The sequence below is a fragment of the Prinia subflava genome, chromosome 17 (assembly GCF_021018805.1).
Source record: "Prinia subflava isolate CZ2003 ecotype Zambia chromosome 17, Cam_Psub_1.2, whole genome shotgun sequence".
Classification (NCBI taxonomy): domain Eukaryota; kingdom Metazoa; phylum Chordata; class Aves; order Passeriformes; family Cisticolidae; genus Prinia; species Prinia subflava.
Genome location: NC_086263.1, coordinates 1,643,304 through 1,666,122, shown reverse-complemented (window position 1 = coordinate 1,666,122; position 22,819 = coordinate 1,643,304). Strand labels below are relative to the sequence as shown.

Sequence of the window (22,819 nt, the reverse complement as noted above, 5' to 3'; positions counted from 1 at the left end):
AGGCATCCGGCACTTTTCTGTCCGGCAGCAAAATCTCTTGTTTTTCTTCCAACCTGTTTATTTGGCCAACCCAGCTCGTTGTGCTGCAGCGGAAAGGGCTGCTGCTCTGCTCGTGTTCTGCCACAGAGGTTTTTGGGCTGTTTCTGGTGCTCTCTGCCCCATGTCAGGTTGGGTTGGCCGCCCTCGCTTCCCCTGGCTGTCACCCCCGCAGTGCTGGGCCCTGGCCAGGGCGCTAATGCTTCCTGTGGGATCATCCCACGGGATAACCAGGCAGCCTGGGCCTCCGTTTCCCCACTGTCAGATGGGGCTAACAGCCCTTCCCTGTAGCTCAAGGGAATGAGATGGAATCCCACAGCTCCAGCATCTCCATCGTTCCAGGACCAGTCACCTGAGCATTTCCCTGAAAGCAGAGTCCAGCCCTGGCCAAGCCAAATTCCTGCCCAGCCTCTTGGCACAGAGCGAGGCTACGAAGGGTGAAAACACAGAGACAAACTCTATCCCGGGGAATATTTCCTCCACAGGATGGGAAATGTGGTGGCAGTCAGCCCAGTGAGGAGAGTGGGGTGGTCGTGGTGAAGGGCTGTGGCAGCACCCTGGGGGCACAGGGAAGGGTGGCCCTGCCTGGGTGCCATGGTGCCCACTCAGCACAGCTTCCTGCAGCACCCACGGGGATGACCTGGCCAGACCTGCTCCTAAAGCCCCCCACTCATCAACCTTCCCCACACGAGGTGGGGTTTGGGGAGGCCTTGGGGAGCAGTGCCCCAGAACTGCTCCTTCGGTGCAGATGTGCCCAGGGAGGTGCCTGGGGCCCCTCATTCCATGGGATCAGCCCCACTGTGGACCCAGGCATCCACACACCCCAGACCGGGACTCTTCTGGGTACTGTGGAGCCCTTCAGTCACACTGTGGGTGGCCGTCCGCACTGGCATGGCAAAACACAGAGTGGTGGCACTGCCGGCTGTCCCCCGGTCCCTGTCCCCATCCCTGTCACACAAAGGGAGTCGCCGTTTCCCGCCATTTCCCCCCTCCAGCCCTTCTCCCCCCTCTCCTGCTCCCTTCGCCCTCCTCCTTCGCGGCTGCCGGATAAAAGCCCGAACGTGTGAATTGCGGGGCACAAAGGGGAGGCACAAAGGCGGCTGGGCCCGCTCAGCCCTCCCTGTGGCCCCCAGCCCCGAGTGGGGACCCCCAGGGACCCCCGGGCAGCCTGCCCACCCTGCCTGCAGCACCCCGGAGCCCAGGAGCTGCCATGGGGCAGAGGGGTGGCCCTGAGATCAGGGGATCCCCAGTGGGGTCACGATGATACCCCTGGGGTTCAGGGATGCCCTACAGGGTCAGGATGAGGTCCCAGGGGTTGAGGATGTCCCACAGGGTTGGATGAAAGCCCTGGGACCAGGGGAAGCCCCATAAACTCAGGATAAAACCCCTGGGGCTCAGGGATACCCCACAGGGTCAGGATGGTGCCTCTGGAGTTTGGGGATGACCCATAAGCTCAGGATGAAGCCCCTGGGGTCCAGGATGCCCCAAAGGGTCAGGATGAGGACCTCGGAGCCGGAGGAAGCTCTACCCCACAGCCCCGGGCAAGAGGAGAAGCGAAAACCTGATGACTCTGAGGACAAACCCCCCAACGCTGGCACCCCTTGGGGAGCTGCACCCCAAATCCTGGCATCGGGTCTGCTTCCAGCCGCCATCCTTCGACCCGGACAAAGCCAAGCCAGCAGCATCCCAGCCCGGGAGGGATGCGGGGCTGGAGCAGGGCCCGGCCCGAGCGGGGCCCCCGCGGCCCCTCACCCCCGGCCCCGCGCCTGCGCCCGCCGCGTCCGGCTGCCGACAGCTGGTGGGAAGCGGCTTTCCCAGCACATAGCGACAAATTCCTGGCGCTCAGGGCTGCTTTGCAGCCGCCGCGGCCCCGGCGGGGGAAGCTGCCCTGGAAAGAGGAGGATTAAAAGCTCTTCGGCTCCAGTGACACAGCGCAACTGGTCCCCTCGCACGGCCACCTGCTCGTCCCGGCGCTCCGAGATGCTGCGGGCACCCCGGGGCTGGGCCAGGAGGGGACCGGCCACCCCCCTGCTGAATCCCAGGGGCCCGGCACGGAGGGCTCAGCCCTGCCTGGGTATTGCTTCCTTAATTAATTTGCTCTGCAGCACCACAGGGGCTGCTCCAGGGGCCGGCTCATCCTCCCGGACCATCCTCCTCCTCTGCAGCCCCTCGGGCCCCGTGCTCCCCCAGCTCCGATTTCCCTGGATTTTCTGCTTTAACCAGCTCCACCTGCCAGCAAGAAAAAGCAGAAAGCAGAAAATCAGGGTGATCCCCGTGAGCCCCGATTTGGCCACCCTGGGCCCTTTGGGGCTGCTGGGGAGGGAGCAGCCCTGGGATGTATTTTGGGGGCAGCTTCACCTCCCCGCTGGAGCCCCACTGCTACTCTGTGGAATGTGATTAATGGGGTCTGGTTGTTGTTAGAGCCCTGAGCTGTGTGTCTGGGGGTGGAACACGTGTGTGGGTGCGTGTGCATCCCCATCCCGCTTGGTTCCCACAAACCAGGGTGAGGTGGGAGCAGGAACACTCTTGGAACACTCCTGCCTTTGGCAGCTCCACTCCCAGCTCCCCCACAAGAGGGGCTCTGGGGGGGCTGCTGCTGGGCCTATGCTGGCCCCAGCACCGAGGAGTGGGAATCCCACTCCCCAATTCCGCTTCCTGCACCCCAAGGCCATTCCAAGGCCGGGGCTGGGGTCTCTTCTTCACTGGCAATGGCCCAGGGACACCGAGGCACGTGATGGGGTTGGTGGCCCTGTGGCAAGGACATGGGGGCCACCAGACCCCCCCGGCTCTCAGGGGACACCCCGACATGGTGCTGGAGGGGGACTCCCAGGAAACCCCACAAATCCTCAGCACAGGCAGAGGAGAGAGCGGGGGGAGGTGACAGCAGTGACATCCCTGGTGACATGTGGCTGTCCTGGCAGGGGGCTGCGGCCCTTTGTGCCCTTCTGAAGGGGTGTTGTTCCCTGCTCGGGCTGGTTTGGGGGGGTCGCTAACCGGGGGCGGGCAGGGGCTGTGGGGCCGGGCTGCCCCTGTGCATTGCAACGCCAGGAATCTTCCCACAGCCTCGCAGCAGGAAAGCCCCGGGCTGAGGCAGCACAGCCCAAACAGCCCCACACGGGTGTGCACAGCCCAAACAGCCCCACACGGGTGTGCACAGCCCCCAACAGCTCCACACGGGTGTGCACAGCCCCCAAGCACAGCTGTGCACAGCTGGTCACAACTGCACCCCACCATGCACAACCACACACACGACTGTGCACAGAAGCAGTAACCACACACAGACCCATGCACGGCTGAGTACGACTGCAAACATCTGTGCAGAGGCACAGCCACACACAACCCTGCACAGCCCCTCCACTGCTCACAGCCGCTCACAGCCACGCTCACCTGTGCACAGCCACACACAGGTGCACAAACCCCTGCACAGCCACACCCTGCACTCCTGCACAGCCACTCACAGCTGCACACAACTGGGCACAGCTGCACATGGCCGTGCACACACAGCCATACAGAGGCAGTTGTGCACAGCTGTGCACCAGCGCACACAACCGTGCTGACCCATGCACACCAGCACAGCTGCAACAGCCCTGCAGGACCATGCACGGCTGCACAAACCCCTGCACGAGCACACACACAACCACTCACAGCCCTGCACAACAGCACTCACAGGTTCATACAGCCCTGTTCATCTGTGCACAACTGTGCAGGCATCACAACCACTCACACAAGTGTGCACAGCCTTGCACAACCACACGGATCTGTGTAACAGTGCATTGACACATAGAACTGTGTGTAACAGTGCACAGACACAGAACTGTGTAAGAGTGCACAGACACACAGAGCTATGTAACAGTGCACAGACACAGACAGCCATGCACAACCACACAGATCTGTGTAACTGCACAGACACACAGAACAGCATGTAACACTGCACAGACACACAGAACTGTGTATGGCAGTGCACAGACACACAGCCATGCACAGCCACACGGATCTGTGTAACAGTGCACACACAAAACTGTAACAGTGCACAGAGAGTAGCGTGTAACAGTGCACAGACACACACAGCCATGCACAACCACATGGATCTGTGTAGCACTGCACAGACACACAGAACAGTGTAACAGTGCACAGACACACAGATCTGTGTAACAGTGCACAGACACACAGAACTGTGTGTAACAGTGCACTGACACAGAGCTATGCACAACTGTACTGGCCATGCACAAACAGCTGCACACAACCGTGCTCAGCTGTGCACAACTGCACACACAGAGCTGCAGTCATTCACAGCCTCACACAGCTGTGCTCACCCACACAAACCGTGAACAATGCACACAACTATTCACCCGTGCACACCAGCTGTGCTCAGCACACGGCGGCACAGCCTGCACATACACACACAGAGTGCACAGCCTGCACACACACACAGAGTAGTGCACACAGCCTGCACGCCGCCTGCACACACACACACACAGAGCACAGCATGCACACACACACACACACAGCACAGCATGCACACACACACATACACTGAGCGCACAGCCTGCCACACACACACAGCAGTGCACAGCCTGCACACAGCCTGCACACACACACACACAGAGCACAGCATGCACACACACACAGCAGTGCACAGCCTGCACACAGCCTGCACACACACACACACACACACAGAGCACACAGCCTGCACACCCGCCCCCCCCCCCCCCCCCACACACACCGTGCACACCGCACACAGCCACGCACGGCTGTGCCCCTCCTGCAGCCCCGCACACGCAGCCCGGGGGCGGGGGCGGCGCGGACCCCGGGCTGTGTCCGTCCTGTCCTGAGGCCGTGTCCCTCCCGTGCCCCGGGCCGTGTCCCTCCTGTCCCTCTCAGCCGTGCCCCTGCCGTGCCCCGCAGCCCGAGCCCGTGCCCGGCCCGTGCCCAGCCCGTGTCCCCGGTGCCCCGGGGCCGCTCCCGGCGGAAGGCTCCCGGCCGGGCTCCCCTCCCCTTCCGGCGGCCATGGAGCCGTGCTGGGAGCCGGCCGAGCCGGGGGAGCCGGGGGAGCCGGGCTGGGCGCGGCCCGGGCCCTCGCTGGGCCCCCGGGGGCTGCTGGCCGTGGCCGTGGCCAGCGGCGCGGCCGTGTGGGCCACCTGGGCCGTGCTGCTCATGCCCGGCTTCCGCCGCGTCCCGCTGCGCCTGCAGGTACCCGACACCCCCGGGCCCCGTCCCTGAGGCACCCCCGGGCCGCCCTGACCCCGCTGTGCCCCCCAGGTGCCCTACCAGCCCTCCAGCCCCTCGCAGGTGGCAAACGCGCTGGCGCTGCTGCGGGGCCGCGCCGGGAAAACCGTGGACCTGGGATCCGGAGATGGACGGCTCGTAAGGGCTGGGTCCGGGGGGTCCGGGGGTTCGGGGTGGGCCAAGGGCAGGGAGAGGGGCTGCCCGCACGGGGAGGGCCGAGGGGAGACCCCCACCCGGCTGCTGCCCGGCTTCTGGCTGTGGTTCTGGGTGACCTCCTGGTTAGGGTCCAGAACTATCCCAGGTGGTCCCAGAGGGTCCTCGATGGTCTTAGACAGCTGTAGGTGGTTCTAGATTGTCCTAGGTGTCCCTAGGCTGTCCTAGATGGCCCTAGACTGTCCTAGGTGACCCAACATGGTCCTAGGTTGGCTCTAAACAGCCCCAGGTGGTTCTAGGCAGTCCTTGGTGGTCCAGGGTGGCTCTAGGTGGTCATAGATGGTCTTTGACAGCCCTAAAAGACACCACATGCAGGGGGCAGCGGGGAATGAGGGCTCTGGGCGGTGCTGGGCACCGAGGGCACCCTGCCCCAGACTCAGCACTGAGCTGGTTTAGGCTTCAGCCCTCCCTCTCCCTCTCCAGGTGCTCGAGGCTTACAAGCAGGGGCTGAGGCCAGCCCTGGGCTATGAGCTCAACCCCTGGCTGCTGTGCCTGGCCAACTACCGTGCCTGGAGGGCTGGGTACCACGGGAAGGTCTCCTTCCTGAAGCAGGATCTGTGGAAGGTAACAGCACCCCGAGGGTCTGGATGTGCTCAGGACAGGGCCAGAGCTCTGTTTGCATCTCCAGGGTGGATTTGCTGATGGCTGCTTGCTCTTTCCCCATCCCACACTGCTCCTGGGAGGTGGAAAACCATCCTCCTTTCCAGGGGATGCCAGCTGGGGCAGCCCGTGGCCCGTTCTGCTGCTTGGAGCAGCTCTGAGGAGAGGTGTGTGTGCTGCTGACAGGGTCACCTGCAGAGATGAGCTTCTCAGGCTGACACAAGGTATTTGCAGCCTGACCAGAGAGAATCCATCAGGGAATGTGGGTCTGGGATGGTGCTGGAGGCAGGAGTTTCCCAAGGTGTGCTGCTTTCACACCCACACTTCCCGTCCCACATGTTTTGTGGCATCTTTTCTCTCTCCAGGGTTCCAAAGATCACCCACAAGGCTTGGATGCTCAAATAATTGTTCCTGCTCTGCCTGTTGCTTGTTATTCCCCTTTTTCTTCTGTTTTAAGGTGAATCTTTCTGACTGCCACAACGTGATCGTGTTCCTGGCCCCCAGCGTGGTGAGTCAGTCCCTCCCACCCTGAGTGTCCTGGGCCAGCTCGAGGGGGCTTTTCTTGGGAAAGAGAAGGGAACTGGGATGGAATAAGGCCAAGTGGGCATCGCTGTGGCTGAGTGGCTTGGTGCTACACAGCATTTGGATTTATAGAATCATGGAGTCATTCAGGTTGGACAGTCCTTCTGAGATGGATTCCTACCATTCCCCCAGCACTGCCACCACTAACCCATGTCCCCAAGTGCCACATCCATGTCTGTTAAAGCCCTCTAGGGATGGTGATCCCATCACTGCCCTGGGCAGCTGTGCCAGGGCCTGACTACCCTTTCCATGAAGAAATTTTCCCCAATATCCAACCTGAACCTCCCCTGGTGCAACTTGAGGCTGTTTCCCCTTGTCCTGTTGCTCATCACTTGCTCCAAGTCCCAGCCTTGCAGAGGGCCAGTACCAGCCCTGTGCTTTGAAGGGTCTCTGGTTGGTGCCCCCGAAGCTGCCCCACGGTCCCTGGTGGCACTGCCACTGTGTGACTGTGTCCTAAGGCTGCCTGTCCCTGGCTGTGTCTCTCTCCCAGAAACCTCCCTTGGCCACCAAGCTGCTGGCAGAACTCCCCGACGACGCCCGCGTGGTGGCCGGACGCTTCCCCTTCCCCTGCTGGACCCCCAGCAGCACCCTGGGGCAGGGCCTGGAGCAGGTCTGGGCCTATGACATGAAGGAGGTGCGGCGAGAGGCACAGGGCAGCGCCCAGGAGAGCCAGGTCTGACCCCAGCCTCACTGAGCCCAGTTTAACACCAGCCTTGTTAAGCCGGGCATTAAGGGTCAGAGCCATGCCAGCCCTTGGCTCGGGTCAGGACAGAAGAGCTTGGCCAGTGTTTGTCCTGGGGACTTGCAGGGTGGCAAGCCTTCAGTTTTGCAGAGCGTGAGCAAAGCAAGAGAGGAGAAAATCAGGCCTAGAAATCCTGGGGTTAACACAGGATTTAAGGGATAAAGGTCCAGTGCCTCTTTTGGGATGATTGCTACTTTATTTCTATTTAATTTTTAAAAATAAAGTTTGAGTTGGTTGTTCCTCTGAGGTTTTTGCATTGTCTTTGAGCTCCTGGATGGTGCTGTAGTTGGAGTGGCTGCTGCTCCTGGACTTGGGCTTTGCTCTGCCATCCTTTCCAGCTCACCTCCGTGAAGGATCAGTTTGGCCCTGCTCTTCAGTATGATATTCCATTTTCCACTCAAACACAGAGGGAAATGGGGTTTTCCCACCACAGAGCCACTGAATCATGGAATGGGTTGGGCTGGATGGGACCTTGAAGTTCCTCTTGTTCCACCCCTGCCATGGCCAGGGATGCCTTCCACCATCCCAGGGAACTCCAAGCCCCATCCAGCCTGGCCTTGGACACTTCCAGGGATCCAGGGGCAGCCAGAGCTGCTCTGAGCAACCTTTCTCCACTCTCACAGTGGAAGAGCAGCTCATCCCTTTGTCCAGCCCCAGCAGAAATCCTGGCCTGAGCCAGCCTTGGCTCTGTCTCACAGAGCTGTGAGGGGACTGAGGCAGGAGCAGCCCTTGGTCCAGGTCCAGGTCTCATCCAGGAAAATGTTACAGCAGAAGCAGGAGCCTGTCCCCACAGCCCAGCAGTAAAGAGCTGCCTGGAACCTGACCCCGTGTCCGGGGTGTGCTCAGGGAAGAGCAGGGGGATGGGGGGAGGGACGAGACGCAGTTGTCTCATTTCAGTCCTGTGAATTCAAGACCCAGGAACATCCACGTGGTTTCTCTGGCTGTTCCCAGCTCTCAGCCTGGGAAGCATCCTTGCCTGGCAGGCTGTAAAACACAGCCCTCCCCTGGAGTGTGGCTGTTCTGAGGGCTCTATGGCTCGTGGCTGGCACACCTGGCAGTGGGTGCTGGGGGCTCCTCGCTGCCCTTGGCGTTCCTCAGCTGCAGGATCTCTTGCTTGTACCTGCAGTGGAGGTGGCACTGTCACTGCCTGCCCACCCACGGCCCCAGCACTGAGCCTGGCACGGAGATCCTGCAGCCTTTCCCAAAGGAAAAGTGTCCATGGGCTCTGCCAGGCACGGGCAGAGCCTGACCCAGCCCAGGCTGGCTGGGCAGTCAGGGCAGGAGCGGGTGGATCATGCCCTGACACCCCTGCCCTGCCTGTCCTCGCCCTTCCCTGCCCTTCCCTGCTGTTCTCCCTGCTCCAGAGCACCATGAGCCAGGGAGTGGGGAACACAGATCAGGGGCTGCTGGGAGGGCTTAGATTAAAACCTGTGAAAAAAAGCACTCTAAAGGGTTTAGGCTTTAGATTTGGGTTAGATTTTAGGTTTAGACTAGGGTTTAGATTTTAGGTCCCTGGGAAGGTTCCAGGGAAACCTCAGAGCCCCTTCCAGGGCCTAAAGGGGCTGCAAGAGAGCAGGAGAGGGACTTTGGACACTGGCATAAAGTGACAGGGCATAAGGAATGGCTTTGCATGGCCAGAGGGCAGGGATGGATGGGATATTGGGAAGGAATTGTTCCCTGGGAGGGTGGGCAGGCCCTGGCACAGGGTGCCCAGAGCAGCTGTGGCTGCCCCTGGATCCCTGGCAGTGTCCAAGGCCAGGCTGGACAGGGCTTGGAGCAGCCTGGGACAGTGGAAGGTGTCCCTGCCGACGGCAGGGGAACTGGATGAACATTTGTGTCACTTCCAACCCAACCCATTCCGTGATTCTGATTCCTCCAAGGAATGGGTGAGCACACATGGAAGGACAGCGTGGCAGGGCGTCTGTCCTGCTGCCCTGTGGGACAAGAGGTGGTGGCAGCTGCCTGCACAGCTGGAGGAGCAGTGGGACATCAGTCATGCTGTGGCAGGGTCAGCAGTGGGCACGGAGACGTTGCTGGCACCAGGCTGAAGATGGAGCGGGAGCGCAGAGCTGGGGGAGCCCCCATCTCACCTGGCAAGGTGCTGATCAATGTACCCCTGCAGCTCCGACACCTGCTCCTCTGCCACCGCAGCCCGAGCCAGCAGCTGGCTTCTCTCCTGCTCCAGATGCTCCTGCAGGGGCAAAAAAACATGGAGAAAACATGGAAAAAAGGAGATCTGGGAGTAATGTTGCTAAGCCCCTCTCCACTGCATGAGTCCCACCTTCCGACCACTTCCCATCACTCTGACCTCTCAGCCATGACCTCTCCCTTCTTTTGGCCACAGAGATACCCCCGTGCAGCTTTACATCCCCAGGGAATGGTGCAGCACTCCCTCAGGTTGCTGTGGACAGGGAAAGGCAGGGCATGGAAGCAAATATCCCTGCTGCCAGCAGGAACAAGACCGGGAAGCTGATTCAGGTTCAGCCTAGACTTGAAACAGGTTGAATAGAATCAAAGAATCATGGAATTGTGTAGGTTGGAAAAGCCCACTAGAACCCAGCACTGCCAAGGCCATCACTAAAACATGTCCCCAGGTGCCACATCCACATGTTTTTTAAATCCCTGCAGGGATGGGGACTCCACCACTGCCCTGGGCAGCTGTGCCAGGGCCTGATCACCCTTTCCATGAAGAAATTTTCCCAATATCCAACCTAAGCCTTCCCTGGCACAACTTGAGGCTGCTTCCCCTTGTCCTGTCCCTGTTCCCTGGGAGCAGAGCCCAACTCCCCTGGCTGTCCCCTCCTGTCAGGAGTTGTGCAGAGCCAGAAGATCCCCCCTGAGCCTCCTTTTCTCCAGGCTGAGCCCCTTTCCAGCTCCCTCAGCTGCTCCTGGTGTTCCAGACCCTTCCCCAGCTCAGTTCCCTTCCCTGCACACACTCCAGCCCCTCAGTGTCCTTCCTGTCATGATGGGCCCAAAACTGCCCCCAGGGCTGGAGGTGTCCCAGCAGTGCCAGCACAGGGGAACAACCAGCCCCAGTTTGTTATAGAGATGCCAAAAGGTTGTTCTGAAATGTGGGCAGGAGTGCCAAGGGGCTGCTCTCCTTCCTTTAGTAGCAGGGACAGCAAAGCCTTGAGACACCACCAGCCAGGACCTGCCAGCATTGCTTGGAGGGCTGAGGCCAAAGCCACGGCAAGGCTCCATGGAAAGTGATCCCCAAGGAATGGGCACGGCCCCGAGGCTGCCAGAGCTCCAACAGTGTTTGGACAGCGCTGCCAGGGATGGACAGGATGGGACTGTTGGGGGGTCTGTGCAGGGACAGGAGCTGGACTGGATGATCCCTGTGGGTCTTTCCCTCAGGATATTCTGTGACTCCATGGAAGTTTTCCCCTCCAGCCTGGAGGAGTGTGTGAGCCCCAGGGCAGAAGGTGAGGCAGCACATCTCTGCATGTGGATGAGACAGAAGCTGTGGCTCCAAGGGGCTGTTCCAGACCTTTACCTGGGTGTTGAGTGTGAATTCTTGGAGCTTCTTTGTGACCTCTGCCCAGCCCTCCTCCTCCAGCTGCCTGGGACAGAAGAGCTCATCTGGATCATGCCCAGACATCAAATCCAGCCCCTCCACAGATCACACAGCTCCACACAACTGGTGCCCGTCCCACCACGATCTCCAGAACTGGAACCTTTCCTCTCCCAGTGCCCAAACTTCCCCAGGGCGTGCGGCACCACAGGGGAATCACAGCCCTTCTGCCAACCTGGGACTCCGCACCCACGGCTTGGGGCTGTTCCAAACCACACCAAGGCAGAGTCCTGAACCTGCCAGTGCAGGGCTGGATTGATGGGAGCAGGGAGCCATCCAAGCCAGCCCTGCTGGGAGCGGGGAGCCGTGTTCTGGTCAGCGAGCACCAGAGGTGAGCTGTCTGCACAGCCTGGCGTGGGAAAGCCCTTCCCAGCCCGTCCCAGCCGCCGGGAGGAAAATGCAGGTCACATCTGATGCTCGGGGGATTTGGGCTGTGTGGAGTGAGGGCAGGAATGCATTGTGCTCCCTCCAGTCCCCTCCGCAGCTTCCCAGCGCGGGGAGATCCCGGCTGCGCTTCCCGGAGCCACGGGAGAGGGGAACCTTGAACAGGGAACTGGTGCAGCAGGAAAACCCCCAGAGCATGGGGGTGGCAGGAGCTGGGCTTTGGGGTCCCCCCAGCCCAACCTGTTCTCTGAGGAAGGCAGGGAACAGCGGGAATGGGGCGCTGCGGGAACACCGGGATTCCTGTCTCCAGCTGGAGGAGCACGGTAACAGCACGGGTCAGCCCAGGGTGTTTGAAGGGTGTGGGGTGTCTCGGCAGCTAAAAAAACCCCAAATGACGAGATGCCTCACTGAAATTCAAGTTCTGGACTTCCTATGCCCTGCTCCTGTGGTGCCTGCCCAAATCACTGCATTTACTCATGGACCACTGCTATTTTCAGTGTGGAGAACATGGCAGGGGTTGGTTGAGGCTCAAGCTTGATGCCTGAGATGCCCCTCCAGAGCCCAGGGGCTCTGGCACTCACCCACTCAGTGCTGGCATCCAGCTAATGGAATATTTGACATGTTTTCTAGGTGACCACACTAATGGAATATCTGACATGTTTTCTAGGTGACCACACTAATGGAATATTTGACATGTTTTCTAGGTGACCACATCTTTTAAAGGGCTGAAAAAGCCCAGCTCAGGTTTCTCCCGCTCCACAGCTAGAGCTGGTTGAGTTTTAGCAGGATGATGGAGCAGGGGGAAGAGACCCATGAAAATTTAGCAATTTCAGGGTTTGTTGGGAAGTCAGGGAGGCACCAGCACAGTGGCACCCAAGGGTCCCAGCCCAACCCCTGCACTGGGAAGGAGGAAAACAGGACCATCCCAAATTGGTGGTGTCCCACGGGCCTTTCTCGGGCCTTTCTTGGGTTGTGATCCACCAAAGCACTTGGGCACATGCTTAACTTCAGCTTTTAAAGAGGTCAGTGGGGCTAAAAACATGATTAAATCAAATATGTGCCTAAGAGCTTTCTTGGATCAAGGCCCAGTGACCAAGTCTCTCCCTGCAGGAAGCGCTGTGGTAGGGGACAGCTGCCTCTTCTTCTGCAGGCCCCAGCAGCTCCCTTTCCCTGCTTATTGCTGCCTCCAGCCAGGCAAAAAAGATCCCTCAATCCCCACATTCATGGGAATTTGGAATGACAGATATCCCAAGAAAGAAACAACACTTACTGCTTGGGAGGCACTGGAAAGGCAGAGGTTCCTTTCAGGGTTTTCTGGAGGCAAAGGAAGAACAGAATTCCTGTAAATGTGAACCCACTGCAATCCCAGATCCTGCCACTTTTAGGGAAATCTTGTCATGGAATGGGTTAGGGTGGGAAGGGAGCTTAAGGATGATCCCATTCCACACCCTGCCATGGGCAGGGACAACTTCCACCATCCTGGGCTGCTCCAAGCCCTGTCCAGCCTGGCCTTGGACAGAGATCCAGGGACAGCCACAGCTGCTCTGGGCACCCTGTTCCAGGGCCAGGTTGTAAAAAGACATGTAAAAAGACATTCTCTTTCTTTTCTGTAAGGCTCCTTGGAGGTGGCACAAGGTACTCCAGAACTCCCAGAGTCACCGGTGCCACAGCAAGGAAATAATGGGCTGTATAATCTGAATGTTTCACGTCTCCCATCCTCTGGATTTTTTAATAAATGCATCCTGTGCAAATCAAGACCCACATTTGGCCAGCGGAAGGACATTTCCCCACCCCTGGAAGTGTCCAAGGACAGGTTGGACGGGGCTTGGAGCAGCCTGGGATGGTGGAAGATGTCCCTGCCCATGGCAGGGGGTGTAACAAGATGAGCTTTAACGTCCCTTTCCACCCAAACCATTCTAGGATTCCATGATTCTGTCACACGGACAGGACTGTTGTGTTCCCTGCCTGTGCCACAGGCACAGCAAACCCTCAGGGAGAGGGTGGGTGTGGCACTTGGGGACACTGCTAAGTGGTGGCCTTGACAGTGCTGGGGCAATGCTTGGACTCGATGATCAGAGAGGGCTTTTCCAACCTGACCAATCCTATAAATGCCTTCAGGAAGGGGCTGAATCTACAGCTCATGAAACTCTTCCCACCAAGCCACAGCTCCCTACCTTCTGCAGTTCCTGGAGCTGCCCCTCCAGCTTTGCCTTTTCCTGGCGCAGCCGGTTCAGCTCCCGGGAGCTCTTTGTCAGCAGCTCGGGGTCTGTGATGGAGAAGTGGAGCTCGGCAGGGCCGCAGTCCATGGCACTGCTCCCCAGGGCCCGGATCTGCTCCCGCTGCCACCTGCAATGGGCACAGGCTCAGTCCCTGCTCCTTTGGGGTGACATCACCGAGCAGCTCTGCCGCTCCTGAGGGTGCCACTTGCTGGGACCTGCTGCTTCTGGCCACCTGCAAAGGATAAGTGGGAGAGTTTCCGAAGGGAGCTTGTCCTAGAGCTATTTGTGGCTTTTATACCACAAGTATTTCTGCTGCTTCCCACAGCCCAAGCTGCCGAGAGAGCTGAGAGCACTGCAGGGACGGGCTGGGAGGTGGAGCTATTTGTGGTACCTCTGCATTTCCACACCATCCACCGTGGGATCAATCTCTCACCCTGCATTTCAAGTGGGAGGAACATATGTGCAAAGCAGCTCCATGGGCTCCAGAGCACCCTGATGTGCAGCTGGAGGCAGCTTGATCCTGGATTGCCAGGAGCAGGGAGGTAAATGTGCATTTCAGATCCCCTGCTGCCTCTGGGAACTGTTTGCCCCCTCTAGGGCAGGGGATGGGTGCTATGGGGCTTTTCCACTTGGCCCTGAAGGAGGGATGGCTGAGGTTTACCCATAGGCAATCAGAAGGTTCTCGTGTTTCTTGGCCAAGTCCTTCATGCGTTTCCTGTACCCACGAGCTGCCCGGGCCAGCTGCTCCTCCCGGGACTTGTAGGAAGCCCGGATATCCCTGAGCATGCTGTCCACAAAGTTCTTCATGGCAGCTCGGCCAGCTGGGGCTTTGCTGTGGCCTGGTTTGCTGTCCATGTAGTTCTGTAAATGTACAGAGAGGGAAATCCAGGGGCAATGGCTTCCCACTGCCAGAGGGCAGGGATGGGATATAGGGAAGGAATTGTTCCCTGGGAGGGTGGGCAGGCCCTGGCACAGGGTGCCCAGAGCAGCTGTGGCTGCCCCTGGATCCCTGGCAGTGTCCAAGGCCAGGCTGGACAGGGCTTGGAGCAGCCTGGGACAGTGGGAGGTGTCCCTGGCATGGCAAGGGGTGGCACTGGATGGGCTTTAAGGTCCCTTCCAACCCATTCCATGATTCTATGACAGCACCCCCTGCACCCAGATTTCCTGTATGGCCACACAACATTATCAGTGAGCTTCTGCTGGGGCTTTTCTGGGTCAGAGTACAGGGATTTAAACCCCCCTTTCTTTATGTATTTACTCTAATTTGTTGGCAGCAGCCTACAAGAAGAGGGTGCCAGTATGGAGAGACCTGAGGGAACAGCTGGAGCTGTGCCAGGGAAGGGTCAGGCTGGAAAGGCTCATTCCCCAGAGGTGCTGGCACTGCCCAGGCTCCCCAGGGAATGGGCACAGCCTCGAGGCTGCCAGAGCTCCAGGAGTGTTTGGACAGCGCTGCCAGGGATGGACAGGGTGGGATTGTTGGGGGGTCTGTGCAGGGCCAGGAGCTGGATCCAGGATCTTTGTGGGTCCCTTCCAGCTCAGGATATTCCCTGATTCTGTGACGCCTCCCCAGGGCAGGGAGCCCGGGCTGGGGGCACGCACCGCCAGGTCCCTGAGGTACCGCGCCAGCCGGGAGCGATATTCCTCGTTCAGCTCCTTCAGCCGCAGCTGCAGCCGCGAGTTCTCCGCCTCCACCTCCTGGAGCTGGCCCTGGGATGTGAGCAGCACCTGGCACAGCAAACAAAAACCCTGCTGCCCTGGTCCTCTGGCCGAGGAGTGGGACCTGAGGCGCTTCATGAGAGCTGAGGGTCTTCACTTCCAGGTATTTGGCTTCACTAGAGCTGGGAAGGTCCCGGATTTGCAGAGGAACCCACTGGAAAAGTTTATAATCCCTATTCCCCTGCTATCTTCTGTCATTTGCCACCCTCCCACCCCGGTGATTCCACCAACTCTTTCTGAAAACCAGTGAGCAAAATTCCTCCCACACCTTTGCAAGCAGCACTTCCACCACGTGCAGGAGGAAACTGCACGGGGAGAACCTCAGTGTGACAAACTCCCTGGAGAGGGAGAGGTGTTGGAGCACCTGGATTCGGGGCACGCCAGCCCTGCCAGCTCAGGGGGAGCCCACGGCAGGGGGATGGGAGGGGAGGGAGCCCGTCCTCACCGCTGATTGCTCGGCCAGCCTGTGCCCGGCCGCGCCCTTCGCCTCTTGCAGCTCCTTCCCCAGCGCCAGCCTGCACACACAGCAAGAACCTGGGTTTATTTTAACCACCCACACTCCTTCTCCATCCCTGGAAGTGTCCAAGGCCAGGCTGGACGGGGCTTGGAACAACCTGGTCTAGTGGAAGGTGTCCCAGCCCATGGCAAGGGGTGGAAGGGGATGGGCTTTAAGGTCCCTTCCATCCCCACCCATTCTGGGATTCTGTGCTTCTCCACAGGTCTAACACAGCCAGCTTTGGGATGGAAATCACTTTGGAATGACAGAAATATCCCAGCAGCTGCTGCCAGCCTCCAGGTGCGTGTCAACCAGTGCCACAAAACCTCTTCCCACTAGAGGTGAAAACCCTCCATGGTTCAGAGGGTTGAGTCCTGCAGTATCCTGGGGCAGCCTTTCCTGGGACATTAACCCCATTCCAAGGTGAGGGAAAACCCACTGTGTGGGCAAGGGCAGGGCTGGATTAATCTCTGGGATGCCACACGTTTGCTGTGTGTCACAGAGAGTGGATTTTGAAGGTGTCCCTGAACACCACCAACTTTACTCTGACGGCTCTGAAGAGCCTTGAAAACATCAGGCTTTCCTTCCAGACCTCACTTCTTCCAAGGGTGGATCGTCATTCCTTCCCTGTACCCCCAAAGGCAGGCTGCCTCCTCGCCTGCTCCCATGGCTCAAATCCAGCTGCAATAAGTCCCACAAACTCCTGGCCAAGCAGAGGGACACTCACACTCGCTCCTCCAGCTTCTGCTGCTGCTCATCGTGTGTTTTCTTTAGTTTTTCCAGCTCCACTTTTATGTGATCCTGGTTTCCAAGCAACTGAGGGACAAACAAAGAGGAAGATGAGGCAGAAAGCTGAGTGAAGAGAGGAAAGTGAGGAGAACCTCGAGCTGAGCACCCGTCCAGCTGAGCAGTGACATGTGGGGGAAGGACTGGTTGAACTGGGAGCGCCTGGTGCCCTCCAGCACGGCAGGGACGGTGTCTGATGCACAGCCAGGGCACGTGGAGGTGCACATGTGTTGCTCTCCCGAGGGAAAAGCTCACGTTGAGAGTCAGATTCCCAGCAGGAGCTGGTGGCAGAGCCCAAGCTGGTTCTGCAAGGGCTGCAGATGGGGAGGAGGCAGGGACCATCTCTGAGCTCTCAGTTTTGGGTGCTTCATCACCCCCAGATTTCTCAAGTGTGAAAAAGAAGGAAAAAAAGTGTCCTCTGCACTTGTGGGCTTCTAAGCTCCTGTCTGTGTTCCCCCTGCCAGGGCACGGACCCAGGGAATCACCTCTGCCCTCCTCAGCTCTGCCTGCACATCTGGAGTTATTCCTGTCTCGTTTTGCAAGTGAAGAGTTTAAAAAAAGGATTTAAGATGAATCAAGGCATCAGCTGATCCTCAAGTCAGCACCAGGAGGTGCCAGCCGCAGTTGGAGTCAATCCCCCTCTGCTTCCCAAGGATCCAGCAGCAGACCCCCGCACACTCACGTTTCCTTCCAGCTCCTGCTGCTCGTGTTCAGAGGCAGCTGCAGCCTCGGGCTGGTTTGGGGAGAGAGAAGAAGGGGCCTGGTAGATCCCTGTTCTCCCAGGGGCTGGGGGGAGGGCAGAGAGTCCCTTACCTTCCCCCTCTGAGCAGAGTGGGGATGTCCCTCTGCTCTCCCTCTTCCCAGCTCCGGGGAGGATTGATGGGCCAAGCCAGGGGGGTGGATGCTCTCTTTGGCCAGGCTGAGCAGCTCCTGGGTCAGCTCCTCATTCCTCATCACCTGCCAGGTCAAACAAGGAGGAAAGAACTTCTGAAATCCCCCTCTGGTCAGCACATCCCTGCTGCTCCTGGTGTTGCTCCAGGCAGGCACCCCCACCCCTCCCCAAATCAAGTTTTAATTTTAGTTCTCTCTCCTATGTCCAAAGATACCGGTGATTTTCTGGTTCTCATGGAAATGCATTGCCAGGCAGCAGGGCCATTCCCATGGAATGTTATCCCTCTGCACATCTCACACTCAAATCCAGATCCCGGTGCCAGCCCTGGCACAGCTCTGCCACCACATCTGCAGGCCTCCAGCTCCCTCTTCGCGCCCACCCTGCACCCTCCGTACAGCTTCCCAACACTTCGGGAATGTCCCTCCCCATGGAACAGCTTTGAGCAGTGCTGGGCTCCACAGTGCAAGGAGAAGGGCCAAGTCTCCCTCCATCAATCCATCCATCCATCCATCCATCCATCCATCCATCCATCCATCCATCCATCCATCATCCATCCCTCCATCCATCCATCCATCCATCCCTCCATCCATCCATCCATCCATCCATCCATCCCTCCCTCCCTCCCTCCATCCATCCATCCATCCATCCATCCATCCATGGACCCCTCCCTCCCTCCCTGCTCCCTCCGGGATGACACAATCCCGGTTCTCTTGGATGCCTCCCCCCAGCAGAGCCAGCCCACAGCCCCGTGTGGGCAGCGGGATTCAAAGCGGTGCTGGTGCAAGTGACACATTTCCAAAAGATAAAGAGGATCTGAATGAGAAAAGCTCTGCTACAGGTGATCTGCAAGGAACACTGGGGGAATTCATGTCTCCCAGGAGGGTTTCTGTGTAGATAACAAAGCTTTGATGGGGTTTATGACTGGGGACAAGCTTGAGTAATTGTTACCATGGCAGTGAATCGGGAGATGGGAGGCAGAGGTCATCTGAGTCATCCGTGGAGAGAATAGCTTATCAAAAGATAGCACGGGGTGGGCTGGGGGAGAGCGAGGAGAAAGGAGGCTGACAAAGAGGTGAGATATACAGCTGTGAAACCTGACAGCTCCGCAGAGACAGCCCGCCTGTTCCCGGCCCGCAGCGATCCATCTGCAGCTGTCAGCCCTGACAATTTGATCGCAGGGGTCACAGGGACCGCTTTAGCAAAAAAAAAAAAAAAAAAAAAAAAGGGCAGACCCCGGTTTGAGTTGGACTTCACTGCCCTTCCTGAGCTCTCGAGCCTGGCGTGGCTCCAAGGGAAAACCCCGGCGTGGAACCCAGAGCGCGCTCGGGTCCCCTCCGGGGCTGCCGCCGCAGCCTGGGGGACAAAGGGAGAAGGAAACGGAGAGCGAGGAGAGGTCAGAGCCTTGAAAGGGAAGAATTTACAGCGAGTCAGAAAACAGGCACCGAGAGCCTGCCTGGCATCTCCTGCCAGGCGCTTCCCAAGGGCTGGGTAAGGCCGGACAGACCCGGGCGATGCGCGGAGCCCGCGGACAATGGAGCCGCGACAATCGCGCGGCTCCGACTGCTCCCGGACAGGGGCCGTGAATGAGCCCGCCGAGCTGCTCCTGCGCCAAGCAGCCATGACAACATATTGGCAAGGTCACAAGTAGCACTTGTAATTGGGAATGTGTAAAAGGTTCATTGTCTCCCCCAGAAGAGCGCCGGGAAGGGGAGGGGGCAGAACCGCGGGCTGCTTTTCCCGTTTCCTTTGGGAAAGTCCGCACTGGGAAAATAATGAGCAAGAGGCCCATGTCGCGACAAGTCCCAGGCTGCCAAGCCGGAGCCTCTCTGGCTTCAGGCGGGGATTTTTGGGAGTCAGAGCCAAGGAACTGGGTAAACTCCTCGGCATATGGAGGACATCCAAGGAATTCACCCCTGGCTTCTGGACTCGCTTCACCACTTCTTAGAGCAACCCGGTCTAGAGGAAGGTGTCCCGTGGCAGGGGGTGGAATGAGAAGGGCTTTAAAGTCCCTTCCACCCCAAAGCATTCCATGACTCTGTGGTTCTTCAGGATGCTTATCTGGCACGGAGCTGAACCCACGTGCTTTCACTCTCTGAAACATTCCAGGATCCACGTGAAAACAGTGCGTTATTACCACTAACCTGCTAAACCCGTCATCTAGAGATGTCAGCTGCCTGAAAATCCACTTTCTGACAAATACATCGCACCCCCTTGGGGATAGAGAGCAGCTGAGAGTGTGGATGGCTGAGCTGTTCCTCCCCGGGCCCGGCACACCCGGGAGCAGAGCGGCTCCAGCGGGAGCGCAGGGTGGGATCGGCCCCTGCGAGAGCTGAGCTCGCCTTCGTGTGAGAAATTCCCATTTCCCAGCTCCTGGGAGACAAACGATCTCTCCACAAGGGTCACTAACTCACGGATGATCATTATCCTGCTCTGCCAGAGCCCATCCACACACACTGGACCATTCCTGCTCCACATCTTCCCAGCACAGCTCGGCGTGGAAAACCAGGTCATTGAGCCGAGGCAGCTAAGCTATCTGCTGGGGGAGGGAGGGAGCGGGAGGGTGTCCGTCATTCCATCCCATTCAAAAAGGAGCAGCAGGAGGGGGGAGAGGGAGGGGACAGAGGAAGGGCTATTGAAGTGGCCAAAGAAATACACAGATCTGGGTCCGAAAGCCTCTGGTTAATCATAGCCACGCTAGCAGCCAGCGGGAAGACGTCTGTCTTTTAAGTAACCTCACAAACTTGCTCGAATTCGGTGTTTTTATAAACTTGTCGACCTGAAAGCGGCCAGGCCCCTTCCCGCCGCCGCCCGAAATGAGAACGGCTCCAATCCCTTCACGTGCCGGCTGCGCAAGCCAAGCAGAAAAAAGGGAAACAAAGCGCGCTGGCAGCGCCGAGGGACCGGCCCCGGGCAGCCCCGCCGTGACCCCCGCGCACCGCCCGGGGCCGCGGGGGAACGGGAGAGCTCTGCCCGCGGGGTGCCGGGGGAGCAGCGGGTCAGCGTGGGCACAGCCCTGTCCCCAGCCTTGTCCAAAGCATTGTCCCCAGCCCTGTCCCCAGCCCTGTCCAAAGCCCTGTCCCCAGCCCTGTCCAAAGCCCTGTCCCCGCTGCGGGGGCAGGTCCCGCACACCCTGTGAGAAGGAGCTGTGTTCCATCAAATCCCTGGAGACAATCCCACGGCCAGGCCATGCTGTGACAGCTCAGAGGCTGCACCTGCCCTGGCCGTGTGCTGGGACCTGCACCCCCTGTGCTGGGCTGGTCCCCAGCAGGGGCAGCAGGAGGGGGGATTCTGGCCCTCTGCCCCCTCAGGTGAGACCCCACCTGCAGAGCTGCCCCAGGCCTGGGGCCAACAGCAGCAGGACCTGGAGCTGCTGGAGAGAGTCCAGGGGAGCCCATGGAGATGCCCCAAGGGCTGGAGCCCCTCTGCTCTGGGGCCAGGCTGCGAGAGCTGGGGGTGTTGAGGTCAGGGACACCTCAGAGCCCCTTCCAGGACCTAAAAGGGCTCCAGGAGAACTGGAGAGGGACTGGGAACAAGGCATGGAGGGACAGAACAGAGGGAATGGCTTCCCACTGCCAGAGTGCAGGGATGGATGGGATATTGGGAAGGAATTGTTCCCTGGGAGGGTGGGCAGGCCCTGGCACAGGGTGCCCAGAGCAGCTGTGGCTGCCCCTGGATCCCTGGAAGTGTCCAAGGCCAGGTTGGACATTGGGGCTTGGAGCACCCTGGGCTAATGGAAGATGTCCCTGTCCATGGCAAGGGGTGGCACTGGATGATTTTTGTGGGCTCGGTGGCCTTTGAGAGGTTCCTTCAACAAGAACCTCTGTGCGATTGTATGAGAAGCCTCCCCGGAACTGAGCTGTGATGGGGATGCACAACCGAAAGCCAAACAAGGTACCTGCAGTGCAGGGGAATGTGAGGTGCAGCTGGGATCTCTGGGATGGGTCCTGGGATGAGCCCTGGGATGAGCCCTGCAGCCTCTCTCACCTCCTGGTCCAGCTCTCTGCCCAGGGCCAGGTAGTTGCTCTTCAGGATGATGAACTCCTCTGCCAGCTCCTGCCGGCCGCTCTCCAGGGCACGCAGGCGCTCCCGCAGGGAATCCCGCTCCCCCGTGACCCTGGCACTGCCCAGCTCCAGCTCCTGCACTCGGCTCTCCAGGGCCTGCATCTGCACAGGGGGGGAGGCAGCAGGGTCAGACATGGCACAGGCCAGCACCAACAACAGCGGGACGGTTTCATGGGAGCTCCTCGGGATCTGGGGGGAATTCAGCTCCATCTAGAGCCAGAAGAAGATGCCAAGCAGAGTAAAGGTGTGTGAGGAGCTGCAGAGCTGGATGAAGGTATTGGCAGGGCTGAAACTGGCTATTCCCAAATGTGGGTACCATATTTTTCAGTTTGAAGTTCTCCGTCTCATAGTGCTCCTTCATTTTGTTTGTCTCGATCTGGAGATCCACAAGGTCTTTGGACATCTGGGAGAGAGAAAGTCAGTGAGGGCCATGGATAGATTCTGAGGCCAATGTGATGTTTGAGCTCAACAAATCCCCCTCTAGAAGGAGGAATTCCCCCCAGGTTTCCCACTGTGGATCTACTGGCCTCACATGGCTTCACAGCTCAGCTCTCTCCAGCTCCCAAAGTTTTACCTTCAGTTTTTCCTCTTCACTGAGGACCACCCTGGCTGGGAGGTCTGTCTGGGAGCCCAGCAGCTTCCCCATCTCCTCCTGTGGGTCTCCAAGCTGCTGCATCTCCTGGTTCCTGTGCTCCAGCTGCACCTGGAAGCACAGAGCAGCTCCAGCTGAGCCCTCCTCTCCCCCTGCCACTGCTGCTGGAAGAGCTCAGCATCTCCAGCCTCTCAGGACCTGAACGAATTCCAGCCAGGCTTTCCAGCTGCCATTCCTCCCCTGGAGTTAGGGTTTCCTTGGCAGTGCTGGTTCCATGACCTGGGAAGGGGCTGCAGACCCCCATACCTGTATTTTTGGTCAGCTCTGTCAGAATACTCACATTCTCGTTCTCTGCAACAATTCCTAGGTCCATGTGCTCAGAGGCCGGGATCTCTGCACAGTGACAGGGCAGCCAGGGAAGGACACAAGGATCGCTAAGGAACTTCTCCCGGGAGGTCCAGCACTGTTGCTACCAACTTTGGTTACCAGAGGGTGTGGCTTCCACCTCGATTTTAAGGTGGCTCCAAATCCTAGAGCCACCCTGGGAGCTGCTGGAGGGAAAGCAATGGCACTTCCCAGGGAGTTTCTGTATTCCCAGCTCAGCCCACAGCAGACACCAAAACAAACAGATCAGGAACATCCCCATTGCCAGTGAGGGGGTACCAGCCCTTGCTATGGACCATTCCCAAACCTGGCTGC

The 22,819-nt window shown here is 59.0% G+C and overlaps 2 protein-coding genes across 8 annotated transcripts; one reads left to right on the top strand and one right to left on the bottom strand.

The window, feature by feature from the left end:
• Positions 1 to 5,018: 5,018 nt before the first annotated feature.
• Positions 5,019 to 7,645, top strand: ANTKMT (adenine nucleotide translocase lysine methyltransferase). The gene is made up of 5 exons (XM_063414901.1): positions 5,019 to 5,226; positions 5,296 to 5,400; positions 5,899 to 6,039; positions 6,533 to 6,583; positions 7,148 to 7,645. The coding sequence occupies exons 1-5, from the start codon at positions 5,044 to 5,046 to the stop codon at positions 7,334 to 7,336; spliced, it is 669 nt and encodes a 222-aa protein (XP_063270971.1). The 5' UTR covers positions 5,019 to 5,043; the 3' UTR covers positions 7,337 to 7,645.
• CCDC78 (coiled-coil domain containing 78) lies at positions 7,573 to 22,588 on the bottom strand. Of its 7 annotated transcripts, XM_063414891.1 has the most exons (15): positions 22,461 to 22,588; positions 22,103 to 22,231; positions 21,845 to 21,931; positions 21,451 to 21,630; positions 17,388 to 17,531; positions 17,257 to 17,307; positions 16,516 to 16,604; positions 15,738 to 15,807; positions 15,176 to 15,301; positions 14,238 to 14,437; positions 13,532 to 13,703; positions 12,628 to 12,671; positions 10,896 to 10,962; positions 9,490 to 9,590; positions 7,573 to 8,519 (listed from the first exon to the last, which is right to left on the bottom strand). In XM_063414891.1, the coding sequence occupies exons 1-15, from the start codon at positions 22,491 to 22,493 to the stop codon at positions 8,429 to 8,431; spliced, it is 1,584 nt and encodes a 527-aa protein (XP_063270961.1). In that variant the 5' UTR covers positions 22,494 to 22,588; the 3' UTR covers positions 7,573 to 8,428. The 7 variants fall into 7 exon arrangements, with proteins under 7 accessions (XP_063270961.1, XP_063270967.1, XP_063270969.1 ...); XM_063414897.1 differs by lacking the exon at positions 10,896 to 10,962; XM_063414899.1 differs by lacking the exon at positions 14,238 to 14,437.
• Positions 22,589 to 22,819: the final 231 nt, after the last annotated feature.

Bases quoted from the DNA above. Each gene is read 5' to 3' on its own strand.
- ANTKMT (XM_063414901.1), top strand. From the start codon at position 5,044: ATGGAGCCGTGCTGGGAGCCGGCCGAGCCGGGGGAGCCGGGGGAGCCG. The intron at 5,227-5,295 runs GTACCCGACACC...TGTGCCCCCCAG, and splicing joins GCGTCCCGCTGCGCCTGCAG to GTGCCCTACCAGCCCTCCAG. The intron at 6,584-7,147 runs GTGAGTCAGTCC...TCTCTCTCCCAG, and splicing joins TGTTCCTGGCCCCCAGCGTG to AAACCTCCCTTGGCCACCAA.
- CCDC78 (XM_063414891.1), bottom strand. From the start codon at position 22,493: ATGGACCTAGGAATTGTTGCAGAGAACGAGAAT. The intron at 22,232-22,460 runs GTGAGTATTCTG...CTGTGCTTCCAG, and splicing joins TTGTTGCAGAGAACGAGAAT to GTGCAGCTGGAGCACAGGAA. The intron at 14,438-15,175 runs GTGCGTGCCCCC...GTACATTTACAG, and splicing joins GGTACCTCAGGGACCTGGCG to AACTACATGGACAGCAAACC.